This window comes from Neltuma alba, unplaced genomic scaffold, assembly GCF_004799145.2.
Source record: "Neltuma alba isolate B1F8T4 unplaced genomic scaffold, ASM479914v2 tig00010740_pilon, whole genome shotgun sequence".
NCBI classification, from domain to species: domain Eukaryota; kingdom Viridiplantae; phylum Streptophyta; class Magnoliopsida; order Fabales; family Fabaceae; genus Neltuma; species Neltuma alba.
Genome location: NW_021635567.1, coordinates 603679 through 630552, shown reverse-complemented (window position 1 = coordinate 630552; position 26874 = coordinate 603679). Strand labels below are relative to the sequence as shown.

Here is a 26874-nt window from a genome sequence, read left to right as displayed (position 1 = left end):
AGGGTTCCAGTGTGTGAATCACTCGTCAGTGTATTCATTTAAAAAAAAAAATTTGCCATTTTTATAATAGAACACTGGTGTCTAGTGATTCACAGATGTTAAATGGACCCTGTTAGTATATATAGAGGTAAGGTGTTGCATATGTCGATATATAAACTACTACTATGAAAAACAAAGTCTATTTTTGTCCCCTATTTTTGTCTGAAATTGAGAATAGAGAAGTACCTTATACTCATACGTTAAGCTAAACCAGACGAGTACGGGACATCATACTCGTCTGTTCTGGGTCAACAAACGAGTATGAGGCATCATTTTTGAAAAAAATTTCAATAAAAACCCCATCCTCGTCTGTTTTGGGCCAACAAATGAGTATGAGGCCTTGTTTTTTAAAAAATTTTTAATAAAAACCAGTTCACAGCTCCTTCTTCCCTTGACTCGCGATCTCTCCCCCTTTCCTTGCTCCCTCAACTCGCTGTCTCTCACTCTCTCAGCTTGCAATATATCCCCCGCGTTCTCTCCCCCTCAACTCATGTTGCCGTCATCCGCAGCTCACATCACCGTCAGCTCGTGTCCCCTGGCTCGCATCACCATCAGGTCTCCCCCTCAGCTTACTCCCCCGTGTTCTCTTCCCCTCAGCTCATGTCATGGTCATCCTCAGCTCAGTCCCTCAGCTCGCATCGCCATCAGCTCTTCTCCCTCTGCTCGTGTTGTTCTCTCGCCCTCAGCTAGCCATTTTACCTCTGCCCCTCAGCTCACCATTGTTGGTTAGTGCTGCATTATTGCCGTGGGTAGCTTGTGGGTCTTCTAGCTCATGGTTAGCTTGACTCTCCTTTACATAGGCATGATTAAAGGTTGTTTATAAGTTGTTTTGTTACTCTAGACTTGTTAGAATCAATAGTTTATGTGATTGAAGATGAATTTTGGAGATTTTATTGTTGCATTTTAAGTGTTGATGAAATGTCAATTGTTATAATCTGAGAATTTGAGATTGAATAGGTGTGACTAGTGGTTTATTTGTTACTATCTAACTTGTTAGAATCAGTAGCCATGAGTTATGATGAAAGATTATTTCTTGAGATTTTATTGTTGCACTTAAGGTGTTTGATGAAATGCTTTTGTGTGTATGAGTTATGAATTTGAGCCAAGAACAATGGTTAGACTGGATAAATTGGTGAGTTGTATAATTATATTCTCATAGTAGGAACAATAGTTTAATCTTATCTTGATTAAATGAAATTTTTTTTATTTATAAACTTATAGATTTTTTATGATGAAAGCTCTTACACTAATGAAAAGATTGATGCTGTTTGAGATCATTTGGCAAGACAATTTGTTCAGGAGTTTTTCTCTCAAAATAATACATGAGGTTAAAAGGCACATATATGTTTAGGTTAAAGTTACTTGTGCTATATGATTATATTAGGGAGTTTAGTTTTTTTTTTTTTTTGGCTTAACTAAGTTAATCAAAATGTTATTTTCATAAGTTATTGTTTAGGATGTCATTAGGATACTATTCATATGGAAACTACAATGGATGAGCCTTTGCTAAATTGTTGCTATTGTTGTAGTCTGTTTTGGTTCAATTTCAATTGCAGAGTTCAAATAAAAACTAGTGGTATATACAAATTAAAAAAATTTATTTTTTAAAAAAATAATATATTCGCATGTTTTCAACTCAGACTCGTCTGTTCTAATGGGAAAGACGAGTATGAATCACCATACTCGTCTTTCCCAAGGGAGCAGACGAGTATGATCCCATCATACTTGTCAGGAACAAATGAGTATAAGTTGAAATATTCATCTGTTTTTAACAGAAGAATATATATATACTATTTACGTCTCCTGTGTTAACATTTCTTTTGAAACAGAAGAAAAAAAGCCTCCAGAACAGATGTAAATGATTTTTTTTGTAGTAGTGATATGGTTAATTCATATGAGTGAAGTCGCCTTCAATTAGAGGTTGGCAAATGGATTTAAACTAGGCTACCTTCGCATAGCACATCTTATTGCTCTTGGGCAATTATTGTTCTCCTTTATTTCCCTAATACCTATAAAGTTTATGTTTGGGTTAAATTAAGAAAATATAATAAAGGAGAAGAATAATTTATTTTAAGGCCTAGAAAAATTGAGGAAATAATATGAGATGTTATTTTTGGAGATTTAGAAGATTTATGAAGAGGTTTAATTTCTCAAAAAGTAGCCTAAATAATTTTAAAGTTAATTTATAAGAATTAAGGGCCTGTTTTTGTAAATTTAATTAAAAAATAGTTAAAGATTAATTTTTAGCCTGAAAATTTTCAAAAAATTATTTTATAAATCAAGAAATTTTTAGAAGGTAGCAAATCCTTGTAGCATTAAGGACTAGTTTTTAGAAGGGAGAATTTCAAAAGAAGAAAAAACCTCTAAAAGTTTAAAATTCTAAATCAGGAATGACTATAAAAATGTGTCCTCATTTACTTTTCAAATGTTGTTAATTGTTATTAAAGTGTAGTGAACAAGACCGATTTAGAATTTTAAAATTCAAAGATTTTGTTTTTTAGACTCTTCCTTTTTAGAATTTCTCTAGTAGTGTTAGTACCTATATAAAGAAGGGCAAAATAGCAAAATTTACTATCTCAAAGTCTCAAAATAAAAGGATTAAAGTGTCTGGCACCTTGAAATATTTTTACGGATGTATCCAGTACTCTAAAGTATTTCGTGATGCATCTACTACCCTAAAGTATTTTAGTAGGTGTGTCCAATACTCTAAAAAAATTTCTTTTTTTTTTTTTGCCTTAGTGTTAGATGCACCAAAAAATATTTCAGGAAGTTGGACATATCTAAAAAAATATTTTAGGGTAGATGGAAGAAAATGAAAATGATTTGACATTGGTGGATTCATGTTATCGTGAAATTTGGTTCCGAATGTTATTGTGGTCGCGATGATTTTCCATTTGTACTCATGGTTAAAACTTTGCATTGTCAATTGGATTGATAATTGAGTTCCCATTGTTAATGTAATTGTCAATGTAGTGCATGTTGCAAATTTGGGTTGTTTATATATATATATATATATATATATATTGATTGCTCAATTGAGTTGGTAAATTGTCTTTAATTAGATAATTCTAAGTATAATCTTTAGAATTGATTTGAGTTTATGGTCATTGGTTTTAATGAATTTGAGAAGCCTAGTTCATAGTTTAACATTTGGACAATGAGTTTTCTGGTGGATTAAGTGCCGGTTATTGTTCTTGTGGATTTCCTATATACCTTGGTTAAGTAAATAAACTTATTAATTACACTATTATCATTTTCTTTTAGTCTAATTAATTGAATTGGGTTAGAAAATCTAGAAGCCTCACTTTCGGCGACTTTAGAAAGTCATCATTGAAAGTATAATTTAATAACATATATTTTATTCTATAATAATAATAATAATAATTCAATCTAGTTCAGAAGATTGGACATATAAGAAAGTGGTCATGAGTTCAGACTTTAAAGATGATATTGTGAGAGTGGAGATGCGGCAATGTGCCAACCGATCAGTGATGACATGGTGGCCGACAATGAGGCTTGTTTTTTCTCTAATGTTACTTTTAGCAACAACATATTGTCCCTACTAAAAGACATTTTTAGTAGTGACTTTTTTATAACCACTGAAAAACACTTTCTGCAGTGATATTTGTCGCCCCTAAAATGCATTTTTGCCAATTTCATGAACAGAATAAAATGGAGATGGCCCACATTTTTGAGCAGTAACTTCTCGATCCCTCAACAATAGTGTTGTTGCCCTCTCAAAAGGTCTCTATAAAGCTCATTGTTTAATTTTCTCTAATATATGCATCCTGCACTACCATGACTGCAGAAAACTACCCTAGAGCCTCTGATCTGACTGTTGTTCCCAAGAAGTACGAAGAAGCTGGTGGAGACCTACACCAAGACTTCCAAGATCTCATTGCCACCCTACCCAGGCCACAAAATCGGATAGGTTTGAAAGCCAGCTATGTTAATACTCCTCCGGTCCTTAATATAAGACCCAATTGTTAAGTTGGTTTTGGTCCTAAATATAAAACCCATTTATCATATTTATCAACTTTCTCTAAATTACCCCTATGGATACTCCCTCGACTATAATCAAAGAAGAGGGAGATGGGGTATTAAAAAAGATGATTATGGTGTTTTAGGAAAAATATGTCACATTTCTTATGATTAACTAACTTACCTAACTTCCTTAATCTAATCAAATTAGTTAAATGGGTCTTATATTAAGGACTGGAGGAGTACCAAGGTTTCTGGTTTCCTAAGGTACTAATGCAAGGAGTCCTCAAATGCCAAAACCAATTCCAGGCTCGTGACTCTGATATCCTCCTCGCTACTTCACCAAAATCTGGCACTACAAGGCTTAAAGCCCTCGTTTTTGCCATCATCAACCGCAACACACGTGATCCAATATGCTCCATCCTCAATACTAACCCTCATAGTCTTGTTCCCTTCTTGGAAGTCCTCCTACAACATGAAAACACATCAAATCTGAATTCATTTCCGTCGCCTAGGATCTTCTCTTCTCATATCCCATATGTTTCGTTGCCAGAGTCCATGAAGCAATCGAGGTGTAAGATAGTGTACTTGTGTGGAAACCCTAACGACCTATTTGTCTCGTTGTGGTTGTGGCATTTCCTGGGTAAACTAAAACCAGAAACCCAGGGGCCCCACTCAGTGGAGGATTCCTGTGAGGAGTTTTGTCGAGAAGTGAGCATTTATGGGCCATTTTGGGACCACATGTTGGGGTACTACAAGGAAAGCTCAGAGCGGCCATGGAAGATATTATTCTTGAGATTTGAGGAGTTGAAGGAAGGTCCAGTTAAGACTTTGAAGCAACTAGCTGACTTTATCGGGTATGGCATTTCTCAAGAGGAAGAAAATGGTGACGTTGTGGGAAATTTATTAAAGCTTTGTGATTTTGAGAATTTGAGCAGTCTAGAAGTGAATAGAACTGGAAGTACAGTGTTTGGGTTAGAGAATAAGCTCTTTTTCCGACGTGGAGAAGTGGGTGATTGGAAGAATCATCTTTCGATTGACATGGTCAAAAGACTTAATGCTATAACTCAAGAAAAGCTGGAGAAACATGGCTTGAAGTCTTAAATTCATTTTTGGCACGTTGAAACATCTCATATATCCACTAGTGACGACGGAGAATGGTAATAAAAATATCTTTTTATTTTTACATTCGATAACAAATATTAAAAAAATAATTAATTAAAGATGCAATGGGCAAAGTATAATTTATGCCGTTCGTTTAACCAGTTTGTTCTAATGCAGGCTTATATGATCTAAACTTCTGAGTCATATATGAAATAACCCTATCTTCATGGTGAATTCCTCTTTAGGTGTCAAACTGGGAAATGAAGAATCATCTATTGTGGATTCCATGTGATGGAGCATCTTGTTTTATTAATATTATTGCATTCTGTGAGAGCAAATAATGCATTCGCTTTTGAATATATCTTTTATGACAATTATATTACCCAATAACATGCATTTTCAAACTTCGTAATAGTTCATCAAAGACATTATTGTTATTTGAAAAATCAAAACAATATGTGGACCGAGGTTTAATCCGTCATCAAGCCACGTCTTATCAAATAAAAACAATATCAAATCATATGTCAAATCATATGGTTAAGTTAATTCAGATAAGTAAATTCGGAGGTTTTAATCAGTGATTAAAAGGGCAAATGGATTTAAACTATAGGCCACCTTCGCAGCACATCTACAACATAAGATACGGTATGCAATTAGTACTATGTTGAGTCTCACATTGAAAAATCTCACAAGTATTATATAGTTTATAAGTTTAAGGGACTCTCCTTCTTAATAACCTAGTTTTTTGAGATTGGCTCTCCTTTTAGCTTATATTCATTATATTGGTGCTCTCATATTGTTATGAGTCCCACATAGAGCTAGAAGAATGAGCCAAGTTTAGGCCCAAAAATTGTGAGGGCCAGACTTAAAATTTTTTCCTTCAAATAAAAACAAGTCTAAATAGGCCAGCCCATTTTAGGTTCTTTTGTATTTTTTTTTGTTTTTAAATTTTTTATATAATGTTAATATTATTAATCTTTTTCACATTGTTAATAATATTTCAAATATTTAGTTACCATTATCATTTTGAAATTAAATTTCATAAAATGATTTGGTTTATTTAGTTTTGGACAATAATTTATTCAGTTATATTTTTTAAAAAAAATAGGTTAATATGGATTTTAACAATGATTTAATTTATATTTTATGTTTGATCCTCAATGTCGTCTTAGGTCAAATTAAATATGATTTAGAATGCAATATGGTAATACAAACCAAAGTTGTTTTCTTATTGGAGCCAAAAATTAACTAGGCCCTAAATTAACTAAAAATAAAATTGCTATTAAAAAGGGTTTTTTTTTTCAAATTTAAAAATTACTTTGCAAATAAATTAAAAACAATTCTAAATATTTTTTTTGGATTTTCTTTTATAAGAAAATTGAAAAGATAATTTGAAGTTGAAATTGAAAGAAAATTAATTAGAAAGGAAGCAATTAATAAAATTTGAATTTTAAGGAGATATGAGATTATGCTTCTTGAAAAATGGAAATTGGGTTATCCTTGCTCAAAATGATCTAGGAGTTATTTTGTTCACTAATTTAAAATCAAAACCTTAATCATTGATTAAGTCAAGTAATCTTAATTAATGGATGTCCTAGAACTCTAACTACAACCACAAATTAAAAATACCATTGAAAACCGATTAGTGTGCAATTAGGATTAGATTAATACAATTTGGACTTCTATGCAGAGAACACTCAACTTGAGATATTCAACAAGTACCATACAATTATAAAATTCATCCAAACTATGAAAGAATAACATAATCACATAAAACATTAAACTGGATGTAAATATATAAATCTCAAACTGCAGAATTTAATCCCAATCACAAAAATTCAATTCCAAACTAAGAATTACAACTAGTAATCTCAGAAAATTTAATTAAATAATATCAATCCTAACTCAGAAAATCCATTACTCAAGTAAATTAAAGGAATTGAAACAGAAAAACTTCCCTAATTAACTATGAAGCTCAAACCCAATCCTCCATCTCCAATAAGCTTGATGAAATTAGCTACGCATGAATCTAAAGACTGCTAACACAGATTTCACACTCACGGCAGCCATGGGTGGAAGAAGAGGAAGTTGGCGTTGATGATGAAAGTAATCGATGGGGGTGCTAGATGGTGGTTGGGTGTGAAGATGAGTTGTGCGGTGAGTCAGGAAGATGATGAAGGATGGTTAATGAGTGTGTGATATATGGTCGCCCCCTGTGGATGTATGCACGTGGTCATATATATAAGGGATGCTAATAAAGACCTTGCCGCCGTCCTGCTTCCAGCTCCCCACTCACGAAGGATGAAGATTCAATCAAATGCCCTAGGTTTCTCCCCCAAAACGGTGAACTTCATTCAGTCCTTCTTTGCAATTCTTTAGGCCCTCAATTGTCTTTTTCACTTTTAGCTTCTCATTTAATTTTCCTAAATAAAACCCAAGATAATATAATATCAAATATTCTTAAAAAATCAATCAGTTAAAATAAATCATAAAAATATGATATTTTTGCTCTTTTTAGCAGTATTTTCATCAAATTACATTTAATTCAAATTAATCATAATAAATGCAATTAAGCTCAATAAATGTGATAAAATCCTCAAATAAGATATGAAAAATCAATATAAAATTAGGATTTGTCAGTGTTGATATTTTTAAATTATATATATTTCATAAAAGAGTATTTTTATACTGATATAACTTATGATTCTATAATTTGAATTAGAAATACAACAATAATGTATCTCAAACTAAAGTAAAAAAATACTAGCTAGACTGCAAAATTTAAAAATGAAATTTCTATGAAGAAGAAAAAATTGATATTTTTGCCACTAAAAAAAGTACACTCACAATTGATGATAGTGATGACAAAGTTTCAAAAAATTGATAATAGTATTTATCGATTGCACACTAACACTATTGATGAAACTTTTAGATGTTATCTTATTGATGAATGTTTTAGATGCTCTTAGATGTTTAGATATAATGAAATTTTGTGTATGTGACTTAATTTTATTCATATTTATGCCTTTTATTAATAATTTTATAGCTTTATTTTTTTTAATAAAAATGTACAAATGATCAAAAATTGCATTTTTTTTCCGCTTTAAACAGGTCAACAGCCCATAAGCCAGCCTTAAACCCGTCAACTTGAGGGCCGAGCCTAGCAAAATGGGATATTCCTGGAATTCTGGCCCTACAGGGCTGACCCGGCCCGTATTCCCAGTACTAGCCCTACATTGGAGAATCTCACAAGTATTGTATAGTTTATAAGTCCAAGGAGCTCTCTCTCTAATAAGCTAGTCTTTTAAAATTGGGCTCTCCCCTTGAGCTCATGCTCATCATATTGGTACTTTTTTTAGAGTCAACCAGCTGGAGAGGGCTATACACTGAGGGTTCTGACTGGCAAGAGGCCGAGTAATGTGCCGTAACATCGGTCCTTGAGGAGGGTACTCTGTTATGAGTCACACATTGAGAAGTTTTACATGTGTTGTGGGGTTTATAAGTTCAAGAGGCACTCCCCCTAATAGGCTAATCTTTTGAGATTAAACTCTCTCTTTAGGCTTATACTAATCACATGTTGATATTGACTAGTCTTTTGAAATTGGGTTCTTCCTTAGGCTATTAATATTAATATCCCATTATATACTAGTTCAAGACGAATTACGAATAGTTCACTGCACACATGATGACTTAGTTTAAACTTTATCTATTATAATTATTATAATGGCAGTTATTAAATCTCGACAAATAAATTTTGATGATCATTCCCAGGATTATTTATATGAGACTTTATGAAGTTGGGCCAAGAAACTAAAGAGGCCGAAGTCATTAGAGGGTAAGAGCAGAGTAGGATTATATAGTACGAGTGGGGCTGGATCATGGAATTTACAACTCAAACTCAGAATTCCGTACTTCAGCAATTAAAACTCCTTCCAATAGGACTAAGATTGCCAAGATTTTGATGAAGTGGTTGGACAGCACTGAACATCTTGCGGACACCGCCGTCAAGAACAAGAACTGGTCTGAGAGCGTTAAGAATTTGCTTAGAGAGGTTTCTTCCTTGTGTTCGATCTGTGTTTTATGAGAGATGGAATCATGTGCTGGTTAATCAAAACATCATTTGAGATCAATCCATGTTGGATAATGTAACGAATATCAGTTCGTTATTCTGTATATATATATTGCTGCTAAATAATAATCTGTCTCTTCCGCTATCTTATCCATATGTGTTGATGTTCATTAGGAAATGATTTGCTTACATGAACTTGTAAGTTTGATGAAGCAGCACGAAAATAAATATAATGGTTTAGATATTCCACGTTTCAAGCGTCTTGCAGATGATCTAGAGTGCGTTCCCAATGGCAGCCTCATCAAAAACCAAACAAGGGCCAAAGTGTCATAGAAACCGACAAGGACAGAATAGAACTTCAGAGGCAACTGATTCTCTTGATCATTGCTACTTTACTTTTCTTTCCTTTACCCAGCGTTTTGGCTCAAAATTGGGGTTCTTTTGGAGGGGAGAGAAATAGTCATCCAATCCTCAAAGGGCGTTTCTGTGTCCGAGTCCTTATTATGTATTAGCAAGTTGGAAGGATATTGATCCTCACTTGCTGAAATTTTTTATTGCTTACCAGCGCCTTTTCCCTCTAGAAGTTGCTCCCGCTTATGTGAGATTTCGTCATTTGAAACTGGTGCTTTCAGATCAAAGATTATGAAAGATTTTTGTTTTGTATTTCAGATGAATTATTTGAAAATATGTGGAGCAAGATAAATATGCTGGAGACAAAAAGACAATTAACGATTTAACTTCTGTTACTCACTCAAAAAGCCTAATCAGAACCAAATACATCATGAAAGCAGCCAAATTTACTTCAAACAAAAGCCCTAACACTATTTCATTGAACAAGCCAGACAAAAATAGAGATCATCAACTCCTCCATAATCTATCGGTAGTAATGCTTCATGTTCATTGGATTTCTACTTGCGCAAGCCCCGAAAGTAACCAGCAGGATCATTTTCAAAGTCATCTCTGAAAATACGATAGTTCCTTCCTGGAGCTTTCATCGTCTTCCTGCTCTTTGAACCAGAACCACAAAGCCCTAACACACTTCCAATGATACCAACAATGGCCAGAACAGCGACACCTGCAACAACATCACTAATCTTAATATCTTCTTTCTCTTCACTGCTCTTAGATTTATCCATATTGTTCTATTTCGTGAATTCTTGATGATGTTGGGCGAAGAGGGTCACACTTATATATAGTGAAAACTGGGAAGATGTACAGAGGCGTACATGAGATGACTTTTCGGTTTTACAATAAATTAATAATAATTAATTTTGTGTTATGGGTGGAGTGTGAGTTTAAATCAGATAAGAGATCTATTAATGATATTCCAATGTTCAATACGTTGGTTACTGTAAATGCATGAGTTGGAAAAAACAGAGGGGGGGAGGGGGGTTAGATTAGATTCATGCAAGCTTTAAAAGGAGAGCACAACTTACAAATAGGGCTCTTGTGCTTTACGAGGTCGATATATGTGCTTAATTGTGATAGTGATGCGGTGAATTGAGAGAAAATTTCGGTCTTTTGGCATGTTATGGTCAAAAATTATTGGGTTAAGGTGTAAATTTGTTTCGAAAGTTTTCACTTGGAACTATGGGTATCCAGAAGTTTTTTTTTAAGCAAACTAAAATCATAGCAATATTGCCCTATATCATCAAAAAACTAATATTGATCGTTAAAATAGTGACACTAACCATTAATATTTTTAATAGTATAAAGTTATATTGTTATGATTTTGAACTTTCATGGTAAATTTGCTTTCAAAAAAACTTTATGATACCCGGTGCTTCTTAGTAAAAATTTCTGGAGCAAATTTACACGTTAACTCAAAATTATTTACATTAGATTATTTTAGGTTTTTTGTATTTATTTTTTTTTTTAAGAAAGAAATTCAAATTAAAAGGTGAAAATTGAAAATGCTTTTCTCAATAAACAATTATTTTTACGTTTGAATAATTTTTTTTTGGCCGGGTTACCTTTGAATAATTTGACTACTTAACTAATATGTATATTTATTGCATACCCAATTGCATTTCACATAAATACCACTCTCCAAAATCAAAAAATCAAGACTCAAAGATAAATGGCACTTACAATTAGAAGCTTTTCTTTCTTTCTTCTTTCACACCTCATTTGACAAAGTTGATAGATTATATTTGATTTCCCCTGATACAGAAAAGTTACCTCTTGGATATTTGAAAAACATTTTGGTCAAATCCGAAAATATTCTCTTCAGAACATTAGTACCAATTTTTTCACCTTCGAGATGATTAGTAATTAAAACATAATTTTTTCTGAATCTTATTCATATGTCACAGACCTTGGGGCTAACCTTTCTCCCTTTGCTATCTGACAAAAGGGGAATTATAATCATAAGTGAATAATTAATATTTACTACTCTGAAATTTGTTATTACAGATTATTTTGTTATTATTAAGGATTTTTTAGTAATTATTATGTTTCTTACTAATAACTTTATAACAATTCCCATTTTTAGAGCTCATATTGTACGTGACAAAATCCCGTTATTTTATATTTTTCATTTTCGACTCTTGTCTTTTCATTTTTGGCTTAAGGCCTTTTCATTCTCTCTCACTCTCTTCCCAATGAACCACTCAATCAATCAGACATCGAAATAATAAACTTGGAGTTGGAGAGTTTTAAAACTTTTTTTTATATTTAACTAATATTAATGACTACTTTTATTAATATATAATATCAAGAGACAACAACAAAAAAAGAAGCTGAAATTTTATAAATATCAAATAAAGAATGTCAACAAAAATTTCTTTTCATTTACAAATTCAAACTTGTCAATACCAAATAAAGTTATGTTACCAAATTTGATTTGAGATTTACAATTTTCAATTTCTTTTTCTGTCATTCTCTCTAAGGTCAAACATAAAATAATTAAATTCCATTATTGAAATTAGCAAAAACTTTTCATCACATTGGTAGCAGAAATTAGCAACAGAAATAAAAAGCGCGGGGTTCATCGCCATTAGGGTCCCTCACTGTTAGTATAAGAAGTTCACAACGATAACATCATCAAATAGTGAATTGGTATAAAAATTCCTCAATAGTAAATTAGTCGTAAGTTTCTCCAAATTTGTTGTGCACATCAAGTCTTAAGGACAACGATTGATGAACATGCACCAACTCAAAAAATTACTTATATAGTGGATTGATCCCCATCAGCTATAATTGAGCACATTTGTTCAAAAATTAGTACTCCTATATAGTTATAAACATAGGACTCATTTTGTAATATAACTTATCTTATATATGCATGAAGACAACGCAAGGGGCCGAAATGAATAGTGTAGATAGACGCGTGCATTGCACAATATATGTCATTTACATAGATGACAATAACATTATTTGCTTTAACCTTTTTTTTTAAAATAATTTCTAATGTCTTTGAAAAATTGTATTCCCATGCAAACCAAGTAGGTGTGGCAAAGAGCACGAAGTCGAAAGAATAAAACGTCGTGATTTTATGTTTAAGAGCCATTTACCTTCTTGATTTTGACGATCTTCAAACATTAATATTACTGTGTTCCTCCATTTGAATTTGACTATCACACACAGACACAGCTACGCACAAGAGAGCACGCACGCACACGGAACCAACATCATTTTACTTATTAACACAAATCAAACATAAAGAAACTCGAACAACGAAAGCCTTCCCTTAGATCGTCTTGTTTAAATTTTATGTGCTTTTCCTTATTTTGAAGAAAGAAGTTGAAGTTGAAAACAGTTTTCTAAAATAATTGATATATCTCTGAACGGATAGGAACAGCAAAGAATGAAATGGTACTATGAGTGAAAACCACAGAAATTAAATGACTAATTTCTCCAAAGAGAAAATGTTATACCTTTTTTTAACATTTAAATTTAAACTACTACCTTATGTCCTAATTATAAGACTTCAAACGAGGTCTTATAATTAAGAGTATATTAAATGTGTTGGTAAATTTTTTTTTTTTGAAAAAATTATATGAAATAGACGGACCGACGCAGAACTCAATCTTTTTGTTTTCTTTTCTTTTCTTTTTTTGCGGGGGGACTAGGAGATCAATATTTTTCTCTTCAAATTTGTGGGCTTGTAGCTTTTAATGAGAAGAAGAACTTAGGCTTGTGAATTTGACCATAATACTTCGTGGGCTTGTAGCTTTAACAAATGCCATTGGGCTTCATGATTGGGCATGAAATTGGAAGTGAGCCCAGGAATACTTGCCAAATTAACATCCATAAACCTTTTTTTTAAGAAAAAATAAGGATATATATATATATATAATTTTTCAAGAGAACAAATTCTGACATGCGAAAAGGTGAGCATTATGAATTTAATCTCAGAAGTCTATATATCACAATGCTATAAACAAATCTTTTGTTAATACATTACAACTCTATAGAAGTATGATTTTAAAAGGAAAAAAAAAAACAGAAAACAAAGGTCACAGCGCTATAAAACATAGAAGTGAAACATTATACATCCATTGGAATTTGGTATTTCTGGGATTGTACACGGGTAGGGCTAGACTAGACATGACTCTTGCCTAATGTCCAGCCTGAATGATCAACAGGCTATATTTTAGAGTCTATTGCCCAACCCTGCCTAATAAAAGCTCGAGTTATTTATGGCAAAGCCAGACAAGGTGGGCTTCCTTGCTCACCCTAAATGATAATGCATTGATGTGTTGTTCATATTATATGAAGATTTCTACCAAACCTAATAAATAATATTTTGATTTTTAAATACATTTTATAATTTCACAATTTAAAACATATCAAGAAAAGAAATACAAACAACACACTACAAATTCATATATCTATTATCATTCCATGTCTCTTTATCATTATATAGTCAAACACAACGTAGTAGATTTTCAAACAACATCCATAATCAAATATATCAAAAATTTAAATCTTGAAATATATAATTCTACAACATATGAATATTACATGTGTGTGTATTAAATATAGTTATATATAATGAATATATGTATATTATATCTATTAAAATAATTATACATATAAATTTTAGGCATGACCAAATGGGCAGAGCAGCATATCTTACCTGATGCCCGACACTGCCGGATAATTGACCTTGCCCGAAAATACCCATTTATTGTTTGGGGTGCTTTTTTAGGGCCGGACTAGCACAATTTCATCCGGCTCAGGTGGGTCTTATGGGTTTTTGGGCCTAATAAACACTCCTAAGTATTTCTATGTGAGAAATAGAGTTTGAAAACCAAAAGGGAAAACAAATATTTTACCAAAGTGAAATCAAATTTACATTATATGCTTTCTACCGTGTGATGTGTTATTTTGGCACAGATTGAAACATTACGTTGCCAAATTTGGGTCAAGCCAAGCCTCCTATGAGTCAAAGCTCTCCAAACCAGTGTTTCAATTATTTACGAGACTCGAATGTAACAGAATATTCAAAATATATTAAGCCTTTCACCAATATATATATATATATATATGTATGTATTAAGCCTTTCACCTATAATTAACCTCAACAAATACTAAGTGAATTTCTTATCAATTAATTTTCTACAATGATGAAGTGAGAATTTTCTTTCATTCTTTTCTCAAATACATATTATTATGTTTATGCTTTAAGGGTAAAAGAAAATTTTGCCTGGTTATTAAAAGAGAGAAGATTTCTTCAATGTTTTTCTACCAACACCAAGTGAATAAAACCACTTAACACACAAGATGGATTGTTTTGATATAACTAAAAGATACAATCACAATTAATGTAACAAAATACTAAGCATAATATTAAAAAATGTCAAATAAATCGCATATGGTTGAACAAAAAAGATCCCAAAAAAAAACCCTAAAGGATGTTTTCATACTTTTTTTTTCCCTTTTGCCTTCAGTAATTAGTGCAGTTTACCTATCTCTTTAATTAATTTAATGATTGAAAAGATAAGATAAAGTGAGAAATATAAAATATTATAGCCTAACGTGCGTGCATTTGCCAATTTGTTTATTAAAAGTGAGGGAAGAATCAAATACAAACACTTTTACTGGGGAAAAAAAAAAAGGCCCATGTTTTCAGTGACAGTGAATCTCAGAGAAAGCACATGAGAATCTTTGGGTTATTAATTTTTCAAAATCCATTGTTTACTTAATTTCCCGTTAACTTTTAGGATGTGGGTAACATGACAAAGATATGTTTTTGTTATTATTTAATTTAATAATTTAATAATAATGCTTGGCAGTTAAAGTTTTGGCCATTAATTATCAAGTAAACTATATTAATTTAAGCAAATTAAATTAGTTCTGCATAAGTCAGAGCTTTTCTGTACTGTTTCTCAAAATTTATGGTCATTATTTTGGTATCATTGTCATGTCAACCTTTCATTATTTAATCAATATCCAATTACGTGACATATCTCTTATTCTATACTTCTGATTAACTAATAATTGATTTAATTTGATTTCAATTTTCAAACTTACAGTATATAATACTACCTCCAGTTCTTAATATAAAATCTTGTTTGACTTTTATTTTAGTCCTAAATATAAGACCCCAATCTACTTTATCTCTCATATTCATTCATTTTTTTCAAAGAAAGTCTTTCTAATAATGGTAGTTCTAACAATAAACTTGATTAGCAAAGATATTTTAGGAAAAACAACACATATTTATAACAAATAACTAACTTAATTTATTTTCTTAATTTACTCAAATTAGTTAACTAGCTCTGGAGGTAGTATCTAATTAAAATATATAAAAAAATTCATATATGACTGTTAAAACAGTAACATTTGAAAAAATAATTAATTCATAAGAAAATATAATATTCATAGACAAACCATATATCATTCAATAAAACAAAGCTATTAAAAGGAAAATCTGGCAAATTGATTTTTTTTTTTAACTTGAAAACAATGTCGTTTCAAGTTAGGAAAAAGAAAATATAAAATTTAATCAGATCAACGCATCTAGAACTCTTGAGCAAGCTAATAGTAATTAAAAGACTAGTTCATTGGTTCATTAATCTCACCATACAATTCAGATTGGATTTTAGTAATATGTTACAAACAAATCTTTTTTTTTTTTGTGCAAATGAACAAAACATTACCAATATAGTAACAGTAATCCAAAAACGTATTTAATCAAATATAATTTGATTGTTTTAGTTGAATGAAGCTTCTTTAGCTGGCGGCTAAGTATTCTAATAAGCATGAAAAAGACTTCATATGACAATGGCATAAATTACAATTATTACCGTACGAAGTGGTTGAAAATATTATATTATATTAATGTTAATATATACAGAGTTTTTTTTAATTTATTTATTCACTCATTAGTTCGTTTCTCATCCTTATTTTTTCAAGTCCAAAAACAAATTCGGAAGGTCAATTACTCTTGGGTATGGCTTTTGAGCCCCTTGATCTCTACGTGCATATTTTGAGTTTTTATTAATTTAGTTCACAAAAAGGAAAAAAAATACAATTATCTTAAAGAATAGAATGTTTGTTATGCTTAATATATTTATTCTGTTCTATATTTATATTAACTCTACTCTAAAGTATTTTTTTTCCCAAAAGCACCTGAATGTTTTTTTTAATCCAAATATAAATATCTGTGATTATCTTAAAAGTTAATTAAATAACATGCTCTTAACACCTTCACCAGTTAGTTAATTAAATGAAATACATACACCAATTGATGAAATTGGATGAGATAACATAAAGCAAGTCTTCTCTGCTTACATTAAATCATGTTGGGTGACAACAGAAAGTTATTCGAGTGGCAATACTACCCATCATTTTTGGATGAGGTTCTAAACTTGAACTAGATATTAATATGTTTGTGTGTATATGTGTATTGCATAAAATAAAAATAAAATCATGTTGGGACGAGTCATATGATGTGGCTGAATTTCTAATGAGGGAGGCTGTAACATCCTAAGTTTTTATTGGGTTTTAATAGCCTCTTTTGGGTTGATTTTGAGGATAGATTAGTGATTTGATCTTGATCTGGGTGTTTGGGTTGAATTTGAGGTTTGTTGGAGGAATAGGTGAACGTACTCCTCTCAGGGTATGTTCGCCGCGGCGCACCGGGAGTTTCAGAGGGGAGTGTCTTCTCGAGAAGGTTTGGCCGCGGCGAAGTTGTTCAGGTGAGCGAGGCTTCCCTTTCGGGAAGGTTTTGCCGCGGCGAAGGTAGGGGTGTGCCGCGGCGAATGTTTTCTGGGCGAGCGAGAGTTTCCTCTCGGGAAGCTTTCGCCGCGGCGAAGTCAGGTTTTCAGGCGAGTAATCCCTCTCGGGATTAGTTCGCCGCGGCGAAAGGTCGCGAATCTATATAGTCGCGGGAGGGTTCAGCGTGCGAAAATAAGAAAAATCTGAAGGAGGAGAGAGGAGCTCTGCTAGGGTTTCGAACTTTTGGCTTGGAGGAGACATTTCTAAGGATCCATTACCTCAAGTAAGTGATTTTAACCTCTAATCTATCTTCTTGATTGGAATTTCTGAGGATTTTTGGTGGAACCCTAGGATTTTCTAAGTTGTGATGAAACTGAGGTTTTTGACCGATTGTTTTGAGTTTAATTGATTGCATTGGGTTAGTTTAAGTATTTAATCGGTGTAGTTTTCTTGGATTTAAAGAATCTTGAATTTTTGGAGCTAGGGTTTATGGAATTGGATGATTTGGGATTGAGGATGACAATGTAGAGGTTGATTCTGAGTTTTGTGAATTGGGTTATGTTAAGGAGGGTTAAAATGGATGTTTAATCGGTTTAGATTTGTTGTTGGAACCTTAATTGCTCAAATGGGATGTTTGGGTGTAGAAGTCTATAGTGGGTCCTTGAGGTTATGAATTTAATTGATGTTTGGAAAGGAATTAAGGTTTTTATGGATTGGTATGACTTTGGAGTGTTGCCTTGATAGTTATACCCTTTGAGTTGGGTAGAGTTCGGTGGGAGATAGAAATTTTGTGTCCCCAAGTGTTGTTTTGGCCACATTATTAGTTTGAAAGCTAATATATGATGGTTGTGTGTTTGTGTGCTTGTGTAGACCGGTTGTGAGTCTTGGTGGTGCATGGGGCCACATCGTTGGTTTGTTGTTCCTTGCTCAGGCGAGAGGTAACCACTTTCCAATCCTTAGTACTTGCTTCTGTGGTATTGTGAGTAGATTTGTGTTTTGTGCTCCAAGTAGTAATTGTGTTCAAACTATATGTTGTGTATAAAAAGGAAAACCGTCTTGTGGGGTTTTGATTGATGATGAATGAAATCTTGAAGTTGTGAAAGATATGCCACTGAATGAGGTTAATTGTGAAATGATTATTACTCTTTGATTATGATTTGAGCATGATGCATGATTTGGGATTTGGTGAGAGTTTGATAGTTACTACCACGTGGTAAGGCCTCCATTAATGCATGATGGTTGGCTTAGTACGTCCCCCATAGTGAGGGATAGGCCTTTTGGCTCCTTACGTCCTCCAAAGTGAGTGATAGGCCTTTTATGGCTCCTTACGTCCCCCATAGTGAGGGATAGGCCGGCTTCGACTCCTGGAAATCCCCCAAAGTGAGGGATTTGGTTGATGGGATTGCATCATTGCACTTGCATGAATTGTTGTGGCTATCGTTTTATATTATTTGTGAACTGCCCCACTTGACACCTCACGAGCACCTATTTAGTAGTACCTAGTATTGGAAAGGTTGGTTACTGGGACTTTGTCTCACCCCGTGGTTTACAATGTTTTCAGGAGAAGGTTCTAGGCGTGCGCCTTCGGGAAGAGACGCAGAGACTTGAGCTTGGTTAGCTGTAGGCCTCTTGCTTTTGTCTATGTATGATCTGTTGTATATTGCCACAGTTAGGGTCTTTTGTGATATTTTGATTGTTGATCTATTGTAAATTGGAGGATACGTTATCTCCTTATTTTGGTTGGCCGGAAGCCATTGCTAGTGTTTGATGAACTCTGGATTATATGGTTGAAAACTATTTAGGTGGGCTGATTTTGATGTATGTGTTCCTCGGGCCGGAGGCTCGGAGGCCCAGTGGATATGAATGGATTATTTTAGTTGCATGCAACGTCTTACGGGTTGACCCGAGCTTGAAAGTCAATTTCTAAAAATATGAAATTTTCCTTCTACTATGGTAGCTCGTTTTAACAGCTCTCCTTTTCTACCATAGTAGAGGTTTTATGATGAGTATAATGTTTTTAAGGTTAAGGGTTTTACAGAGGCTCATTTTAATTGATGTAAAAAAATTATCAGTACTCCCTCATTTCTCTAGTACAAAAGTTAATTAAGAATATAATATGTGAATTTATTATGTATCTCATATTTATCAGTTTTTCAAACTATTTCACCTAACTTATAAAATGATATATAATTTAATGTTACGTAAGGGATACTTTATAAGAATTATGTTTTATTTATTATAATTTCTTAATTTATCCAAATTTATTAAGTAGTTCTTGTATTGAGGATTAGATGAAATAATTAATACTTCCCTCTTATCCTTATAATAAAGAGTTTAGCATGTTCCATAAAATTATATGAACAACATAGTTTTTTTTTTTTGGTCCAACGAACAACATAGTATTTGCAGCTTTATAATGATGAAAAATATTGATAAACGCAACTAACTATATACTACTAAATCTAATTTTACAGAGGAAAATTCTGGGCTATTTTCATTGGTTTGCTTTAAAAGTTTAATTAGGATAATGTATATGTGATTATAAATTTTCAAATGAGAAGAATTTCTTTAATGTGCGTGTGTATTGCTTCCACTATTACTCTATTAGATTGAGGTACAAAAGCACAAATAAAGGAATCTTATATGTGTTCCCATTATCAACAGTTTATCCAATAATAATAATAATTGCACTACAAGAACCCACGTGTCAAAACCCCAGATGATGTGCCAATCATGGTGTGGAAGGCCATAAATGATTCAAATACTATTTTCCAGTAAAGTAAGTGATAGTTCTTATGCATATCACTAAAAAAGATAGTTTAGAAAACTGAGAACATATTTGTCATAATTAATCAATTTAAATAATTTTTTTAATTTTTTTAAATTAATTATTTTGCTCTTATATTACATATCGGAATTATTATAAAAAAAGGAGAAAGAAACGCATTATTAATTATTACTCCTCTGGTTCTTAATATAGGACCTAATTGTTAAGTTAATTTTAGCTCTAAATATAAGACATATTTCTTATATTTATTATTTTTTCTTAAATTACCTCTATTGATACTCCCTCAAGCATAATCAAGTAAAAGATGGAGGAAGGATATTAGAAAAAATGATTATGATGTTTTAGAAAAAATATTTCATGTTTTTTATAATTAACTAACTTATCTAATTCTTTTAATCTAATTAAATTAGTTAAATAGATCTTATATTAAGGATTGTAGAAGTGCTATTCTTGTCATTGTTATTTGCCTTTACACCCATTTTTGGGTTGGGACATTGTCATTCAGAAGAGTCAACATCTTGGCCTGTTTGGTCAAAAGGACAGGTTAAAAATGGGGGGTGAATTGGACTCTTAGTGCGCTATTATTAGGTTGGACCATTTCAAAAGAGTGTATGAAAAGAGAGATCTATATTCTAGGATTGGCCCTCCTCATATATAGCATTTCCTGCTTTATTGGTTCAGACTGGGTCTCACAAAAGAGAGTAATTAATTAATGACGAAATATTTAATAGTAATAATAATATCCCTCACAAATATATTTACCTTTTGTCTTCTATTATTTTATAGGATTATAGTTCTTTTAGAATCAAAATTAATAAATTTTCCAGTTTATACTTTACGGTGAGAGTTAGACAGAAGCAATATCATTTGCTATCAACCAAGACAAATATCAATCATGAGTACTAAGGTGAAAATTAGTCAATGGATAAAATAACAAATAAACAAAGGGTATTAGAAGGAAAAATAAATAAATATCTGGAACAAATGGAAAAGGTTTTTACAATAAGGACCAAGCAGTTATACTAAAAGAACTCCTATACTGAGAACTAAGTCCTAAATATTAAAAAAAAAAAAATTGAGTGCTTTGTTTTATTTCTTTATGTAAACGCTAATCCATATATTATCAACTACATTAAATAATTTTTTCACCAAAATACCTTTAATTAATAATACTCAATTTTTATTAAAAAAAGTCAATAATAATTAAGCTAATTTTATAGGAGGAGAATGAATTTTTGACATACTAATTACAAACAATTAATTTAACTATCTTTTAATTTTAATAAATTAATTAATTTGGAGGGGGGGGGGAACCTTACACAAAGCGTAAGAATATTTAGTTGGAAAAGTGATCGGTGGAATCCAGGAAAATTCCAGATTCTTGGGGAAGAGGGCTTTGTCCCCTGATTGGATATTAAGTGGAGGAATTGAAGGATGCCACCAAACTTTGCTCCTTAGTGCCTGTCTCCATCACTGAATCATTCCTCTCAATCTCCCTTCCCATTTCCTCCCCTATTCTAACCTATGACTTCGCAAGTCCTCAGCCGCCACTTGCCTGTCTCTCCCCAATAATACAACCCCCCCCCCCCCCCCAAAACAAAAACACACACAGAGACACACACACAGTAGTATATGTTTATATTTATATGTACTCATTTACGTACACTGAATTTCTACAGTTTCTTTTGTGATTCCGCGGGAACTTCCGGCGCTTGGTCTTATGGTCAAGGGTCTGCCTTTTTCAACGGAAAATGACAGCTTTTGGCGGAGGTTTTCAACTTCCCAATGCCCGGGATTAGCAGGTAATTTCCATCAAGCCCACATTATGAGACTGAAAATGACAATTAAACTCTTCCAAAGAAGAAAAAGGAGACAAGGGTCTGACCAACACAAAAAATAGTGAAATGAAATGATGATAATAGCAGCAGACGATGAACTGATATATGTACAAATACTGTATTACCCCTGAAACACAGCTTTGAATTTTCTCACCACCCCAAACTCCTGGGTCCCACATTGACCATGGAAACCAATTTACAAGGCATTCCCTCTCCCCAACAAGCTTCATCCCCTTGTCTGATATTCCCATATTTTCCTCCCCCTCTAAAACTACATGTTACATTTCCTCTAAGGTTCCTCTGACTCAGTTTTTGCACATCTTCAGGCTTTCACTGTACAAGACCATGGATAGAACCAGTTACTTAGGAAATGATCTTTCTATGAGCAGACTGTCCCTAACGCGTAATTCCACAGCTGATCCAATCGGATCCGATCGATCCCAGTAAGTTTGGCGACACAAATGTGTTCGGCTTCTGAACCACGGGGCCTTGTTGAATCGCATGTGGTGTTACATAGGCACTGCCTACTTGAGAATGCCTCTTCAAGAGTAAGACTTGACCAAACCAAAGTTAGCAAAGGACTTGGACTTGAAGAGGCCACTAAAGAGGAACCTTGTAGGGGAATCTTGAACAGGCGGCTTTGGCTCAGAAGGGATGCCCTTAACTTTAAGGATGCTGTCTCCTATGGTTTGACGAATAGATTCTATGGTCTTGGAATCGACGGGACATCCTGAGGTTCCACGAACATAGAAGGTATTTACTGCTTTGCCTCCTTTCGTGGTCACTTCTGCTCTCGTAACTGTGAGGCTGTTCTCGCGGAAGATACGAGTTACATCGGATAGTAAACCAACTCTATCGTCGGTGCAGAGCTCCAGCTTCAAGTCCTGAATCAGGAGGAGGATAGAAACAAATTAGAGGTCTGAGAACTAATGAAATATATTGAAGAAACCAGATGTGACAAGAGAAAAGAGAGACACGCCAAAATTGCCTAACTGGCAGTTTGTGTAGAATAACTGGCAGTTTGTGTAGAATAATGAAGAAAGATTATTTAAGGGGCAGAAGACTTGTTGACCAATAAATAAATACGGCAGAATCAAACAACAAAGGACAAACAGGTCACAATTATAGAACGTAATCAGATAGAAAAAAAGAAGACAAATTTAATTTGCTTCCCTCTGCTATTAGGTTTCTGCAATAGAATCGTATAATGACCCGGGGGGGGGGGGATTTAACGAGTCAAAAATGTAATTTTCAGTTGTGGTCCGGTTGTTATGTTCTTTATTGAAAAATCTGATAATAAGAGAACTATCTCCATGTTCTTCCTCCTCCCAAAAGAAAGTAATTTCTCACGGAGACTTCATAAGAAAATCACTTCAGGCCATAGGATCTAAAGTTCAACAACTGCAATTCAACCACACTCAAGACCGTCTACGTCCAGCAAAAACAAATGAAGCCATGAATTATTAGGTAATTAAGCTTCCGAACAAAACTAAACCAGGCAATCACATCTCATATGCAGTAATATAAAGCAGTGTACCCCTCACCTCAGATGCTCGTCTCACAATCGCAGCTTCAAGACACTGCATAACTCTTTGCCTTTCTGCATCTGATTTCACAGGGGACCCATCTATATGCCTGATGTAGTACTCCTGCAGATACAACCACCATATAAAAATGCAGTCAGCCAATATTCTTAGTGAAGCCGAATTAAGCTTCACAGTGCAGATTGAGATAGCTACCTGATATGCTTCTGGCCTCTCAGCATCTATATTAGCATGGAAAACCACATACTGCATGTCTGTCAAAGTACAAACTGTGTCGAAGAGAAGCTTCGGCCTATCCTTGGATCGGATAGTAACTACAGAATAATCTTTGTCACTCCAATGAACAACATTAACATTTGGTCTTTGCTTTTCGTCAAATCCAGTGTTGTTGTTATTGTTGTGATCATCCGCCCGCTCATAGTCCCTATCAGCAAACATCATCTGGTGAAGCCTTCGCTCAGTATGGGTAACTTCATCAGCGACTTCAGTCTTAGCTCCTCTGTTCCTGTTTCCACCACAAAGCACATTGCAGAGAAGCTCCTTCACCAAGGTTAGCTTCTCTGGATCATTAATGGCAGAACCGGTCTCCTCATCATTTACATGCATAACAGCTGCCGCTCTGGTGTTATGTGTCCAGATTTCTGCACTCACTATATTGCATTTATGGTCAGTCAGAACCGCGCTCATTTCTGACAGCAATCCCGGCCTATCAGTTCCCATTAGCTCAATTGTAGTGTACTCCATGGATTGCTTGACTCCAACAGATCTCATGGTTGGAAAGCATGATTCAGGCCCAAGAGACTAATATTTAATTGAAGCCAGTCAAGCACAAATCAGTGGGCAAGACAATGAAAAAGCAGAGAAAAGTGATGAAAACAAGCAATATGCAACTAACCTTTCGAATATAATCCAGAATAGCTTCATCTGTGACCTTATTTCCATGTTGGTCAGTGACATTAAAAACTGGTAAGGAGGAATACAGACATTCAGATTTCTTTTGGGGGGAACAGAAATGACGGGTATCATGTATATAATAAAAGACTAATAAGACTACTCAAGCGGAAAAAAAAAAAAAAATTATTACCATCCATAAACCATCCGCCATCAGAAGATATGTAAGCCTTAGTTATAATAAGATTTAGATCAGTGAGGACTTGTACGACTTCAAGAAGTATTCCCTGCTTGTTTGCACTATCAACCTGCAAAATTAAAGCAAGACTTTATTAGGGAAATTTCCCAATCATAAGTTTGAATTGAAACACACACACACACACACAATGGATCCAGAGAAGAAGGGAAGATAAAAAATAAAAAACAACAGTACCCGTATAACAGTAGCATTCTTGCTAGCTTCATTATCAATTACAACCCTGACATGACAAGAAGGATGTAAGGATGAAACCATTGAAACAAAGAGCTTTTTTTTTTTTTTTTGCCTTTGTATTTCTTCCTTTCATCAAATGCCATGGAAACATATTCGTACCTGGGAGGGTTCATTCTTCTGAAGAGTTTTTCATATTCATCATCCATATAGTGAGAGAAGCTTGTGTTGACCTCGGACATAAAAGCTATGAAAGGAAACAGGAACCAATCAGAGGAGAGAAAATAGACACACAAGCTCCATAGCCAATGAGAAGAAAAAGTTCAAGTGGAGCTCATAATATTATTATAGTACAGAGAAGGCCTTAAAAACCCTCTTTGGGAAATTATCTCATAAATAATAAAGCAGAAGTGGGCGAATGAAAGATAAGTGACCAACCGTAAAGGGATGGAAAAACACAAAGAATAACCGTGGAAAGAAGAAAGCCAGAGAGCCCCCCTCCCACACCACACCCCCCCCCCCTCCCAAAAAAAGAAGAAGAAGAAGAAGATTAGTACCAGTAAGCCTTGTGGCGTGCTCATCAGTTAATAGACTCAAAAAAGAAGGAATCCTCAAACAGAACCTATTAGGCCAACCGAAAAAGAAGGCTTAATTCAACACAGAAAGAAGAAGAGCCTGAGATAACCAACAAAGAAAGAAAAATCCGAGAAAATTTCACAAAGAAGGCCTTAGATTTATGAAACCAAAAACGGAAACCCAGAAACGCCGTCACGTAATTGAGGACATAACAGGAATAGATGAAATAAAGAAAACAAACCAGAACCCGTGTCCCAATTCCTCCGGCTCACCTCCTCAAAAGCGAACAGAAACATTTAACAGAACCCAGAAAGAAGAAAAACAGAAATACAATGGACGCCCAAAACCGAGAAACGAAGAGAAAATCTAAGAATAGAGCGCGAGAAACTAAACAAGGGGAAAAGAAAAACAGAAAACTAAGACCTACCCATTGGAGTTCCTGTGGATTCTTGATCTGCTAAACCAAAATTTTCTTCGTTTCCCAAAGGAAGAAGAAAGAGGGAAGGGAATAGACCTTCTCGGTGCTAGTATATTAGCCAAGAAGCAATAGTATATGTATATTTATAAACACAGCCACAGAGATCTCACAGAGGCACACACCCCACGCCCCTCTCCTTGATCTTCTCTTCCAACTTGGGAAAGAAATAATTTATAATAAACAATTATAATATTTATAAAATAATACCAATTCTTTTTGCCTAAAAGGAGCTGATCTAAAACTGAAAAACAACCCAATCCCTTCTCTTCCCTTCTCTGTCACTGTCCCTCTTTCTCTTTCTCTCTCGTGTTTTGCTCTTCTTGGTGGCGTTCCTCTCTCTATACACCTCTCTCTCACTTAAAATTCCCATTTCCGTGACTCCCCCAAAACAGCGTATTTATTTTAAGTACTCCAAAAAAGAAAGTCCCTAAAAATCCCAGAGGCAAAAGATACAAAGACGGATGGACAGCGAATGTGAACTGGAGACTCGAGGAGCCACCGGCGCATGTTAGCAAAACGCGGCTTTTATTTCCCTGAAAGGGCATAGCTTGTGTTAAAATGTACCGTGGGCTTGGGATACAGCCTTGCCGGGGTAATCATTTAAGCACGTGCCTTAAATGGAGTCAATCAAAGGAGAAGGATACCAGTCTTAAATTCCAAGGTTTGTGGAAGCAGATCCCATGGTGTTGTCACAAAATAGAACCATGATTAATTTTTTTTTATGTAAAAAAATTCATCAATTAAACTATCATTAATATATGTAATAAAATTTGCAACAAATTATATGATTCATCTACTGTATTTTCTGAAACTTATAAATAAATAATCTAATTTCTATTATTATTGTCTTACTTTCCTTGAGGAAAAATTAGACACACACCAATTCAAGAAACAAAAATGAAAATGTATATATTTATAACATCAATTTGACTTATATCAAAAAAGAAGAAGCTTGACATTTTTCTAC

General features: G+C 33.8%; 2 protein-coding genes across 2 annotated transcripts; one reads left to right on the top strand and one right to left on the bottom strand.

Annotated features, from left to right (window-relative positions):
- The first annotated feature begins 3837 nt into the window (after positions 1-3837).
- On the top strand, positions 3838-5130 carry LOC114758640 (cytosolic sulfotransferase 12-like). The gene is made up of 2 exons (XM_028947704.1): positions 3838-3970; positions 4253-5130. The coding sequence occupies exons 1-2, from the start codon at positions 3838-3840 to the stop codon at positions 5122-5124; spliced, it is 1005 nt and encodes a 334-aa protein (XP_028803537.1). The 3' UTR covers positions 5125-5130.
- A 16901-nt stretch (positions 5131-22031) lies between these two features.
- LOC114758662 (ACT domain-containing protein ACR4) lies at positions 22032-26241 on the bottom strand. Its single transcript, XM_028947732.1, has 8 exons — positions 25857-26241; positions 25016-25100; positions 24857-24902; positions 24617-24731; positions 24428-24495; positions 23728-24333; positions 23533-23637; positions 22032-22872 (listed from the first exon to the last, which is right to left on the bottom strand). Exons 1-8 carry the CDS (start codon positions 25858-25860, stop codon positions 22531-22533), a joined length of 1371 nt encoding a protein of 456 aa, XP_028803565.1. The 5' UTR covers positions 25861-26241; the 3' UTR covers positions 22032-22530.
- Positions 26242-26874: the final 633 nt, after the last annotated feature.

Bases quoted from the DNA above. Each gene is read 5' to 3' on its own strand.
- LOC114758662 (XM_028947732.1), bottom strand. The intron at 24,496-24,616 runs GTAATAATTTTT...CCTCCTTACCAG, and splicing joins TGGCGGATGGTTTATGGATG to TTTTTAATGTCACTGACCAA. The intron at 24,334-24,427 runs GTTAGTTGCATA...ATTAAATATTAG, and splicing joins TTCTGGATTATATTCGAAAG to TCTCTTGGGCCTGAATCATG.
- LOC114758640 (XM_028947704.1), top strand. From the start codon at position 3,838: ATGACTGCAGAAAACTACCCTAGAGCCTCTGATCTGACTGTTGTTCCC. The intron at 3,971-4,252 runs GTTTGAAAGCCA...TCTTATATTAAG, and splicing joins CAGGCCACAAAATCGGATAG to GACTGGAGGAGTACCAAGGT.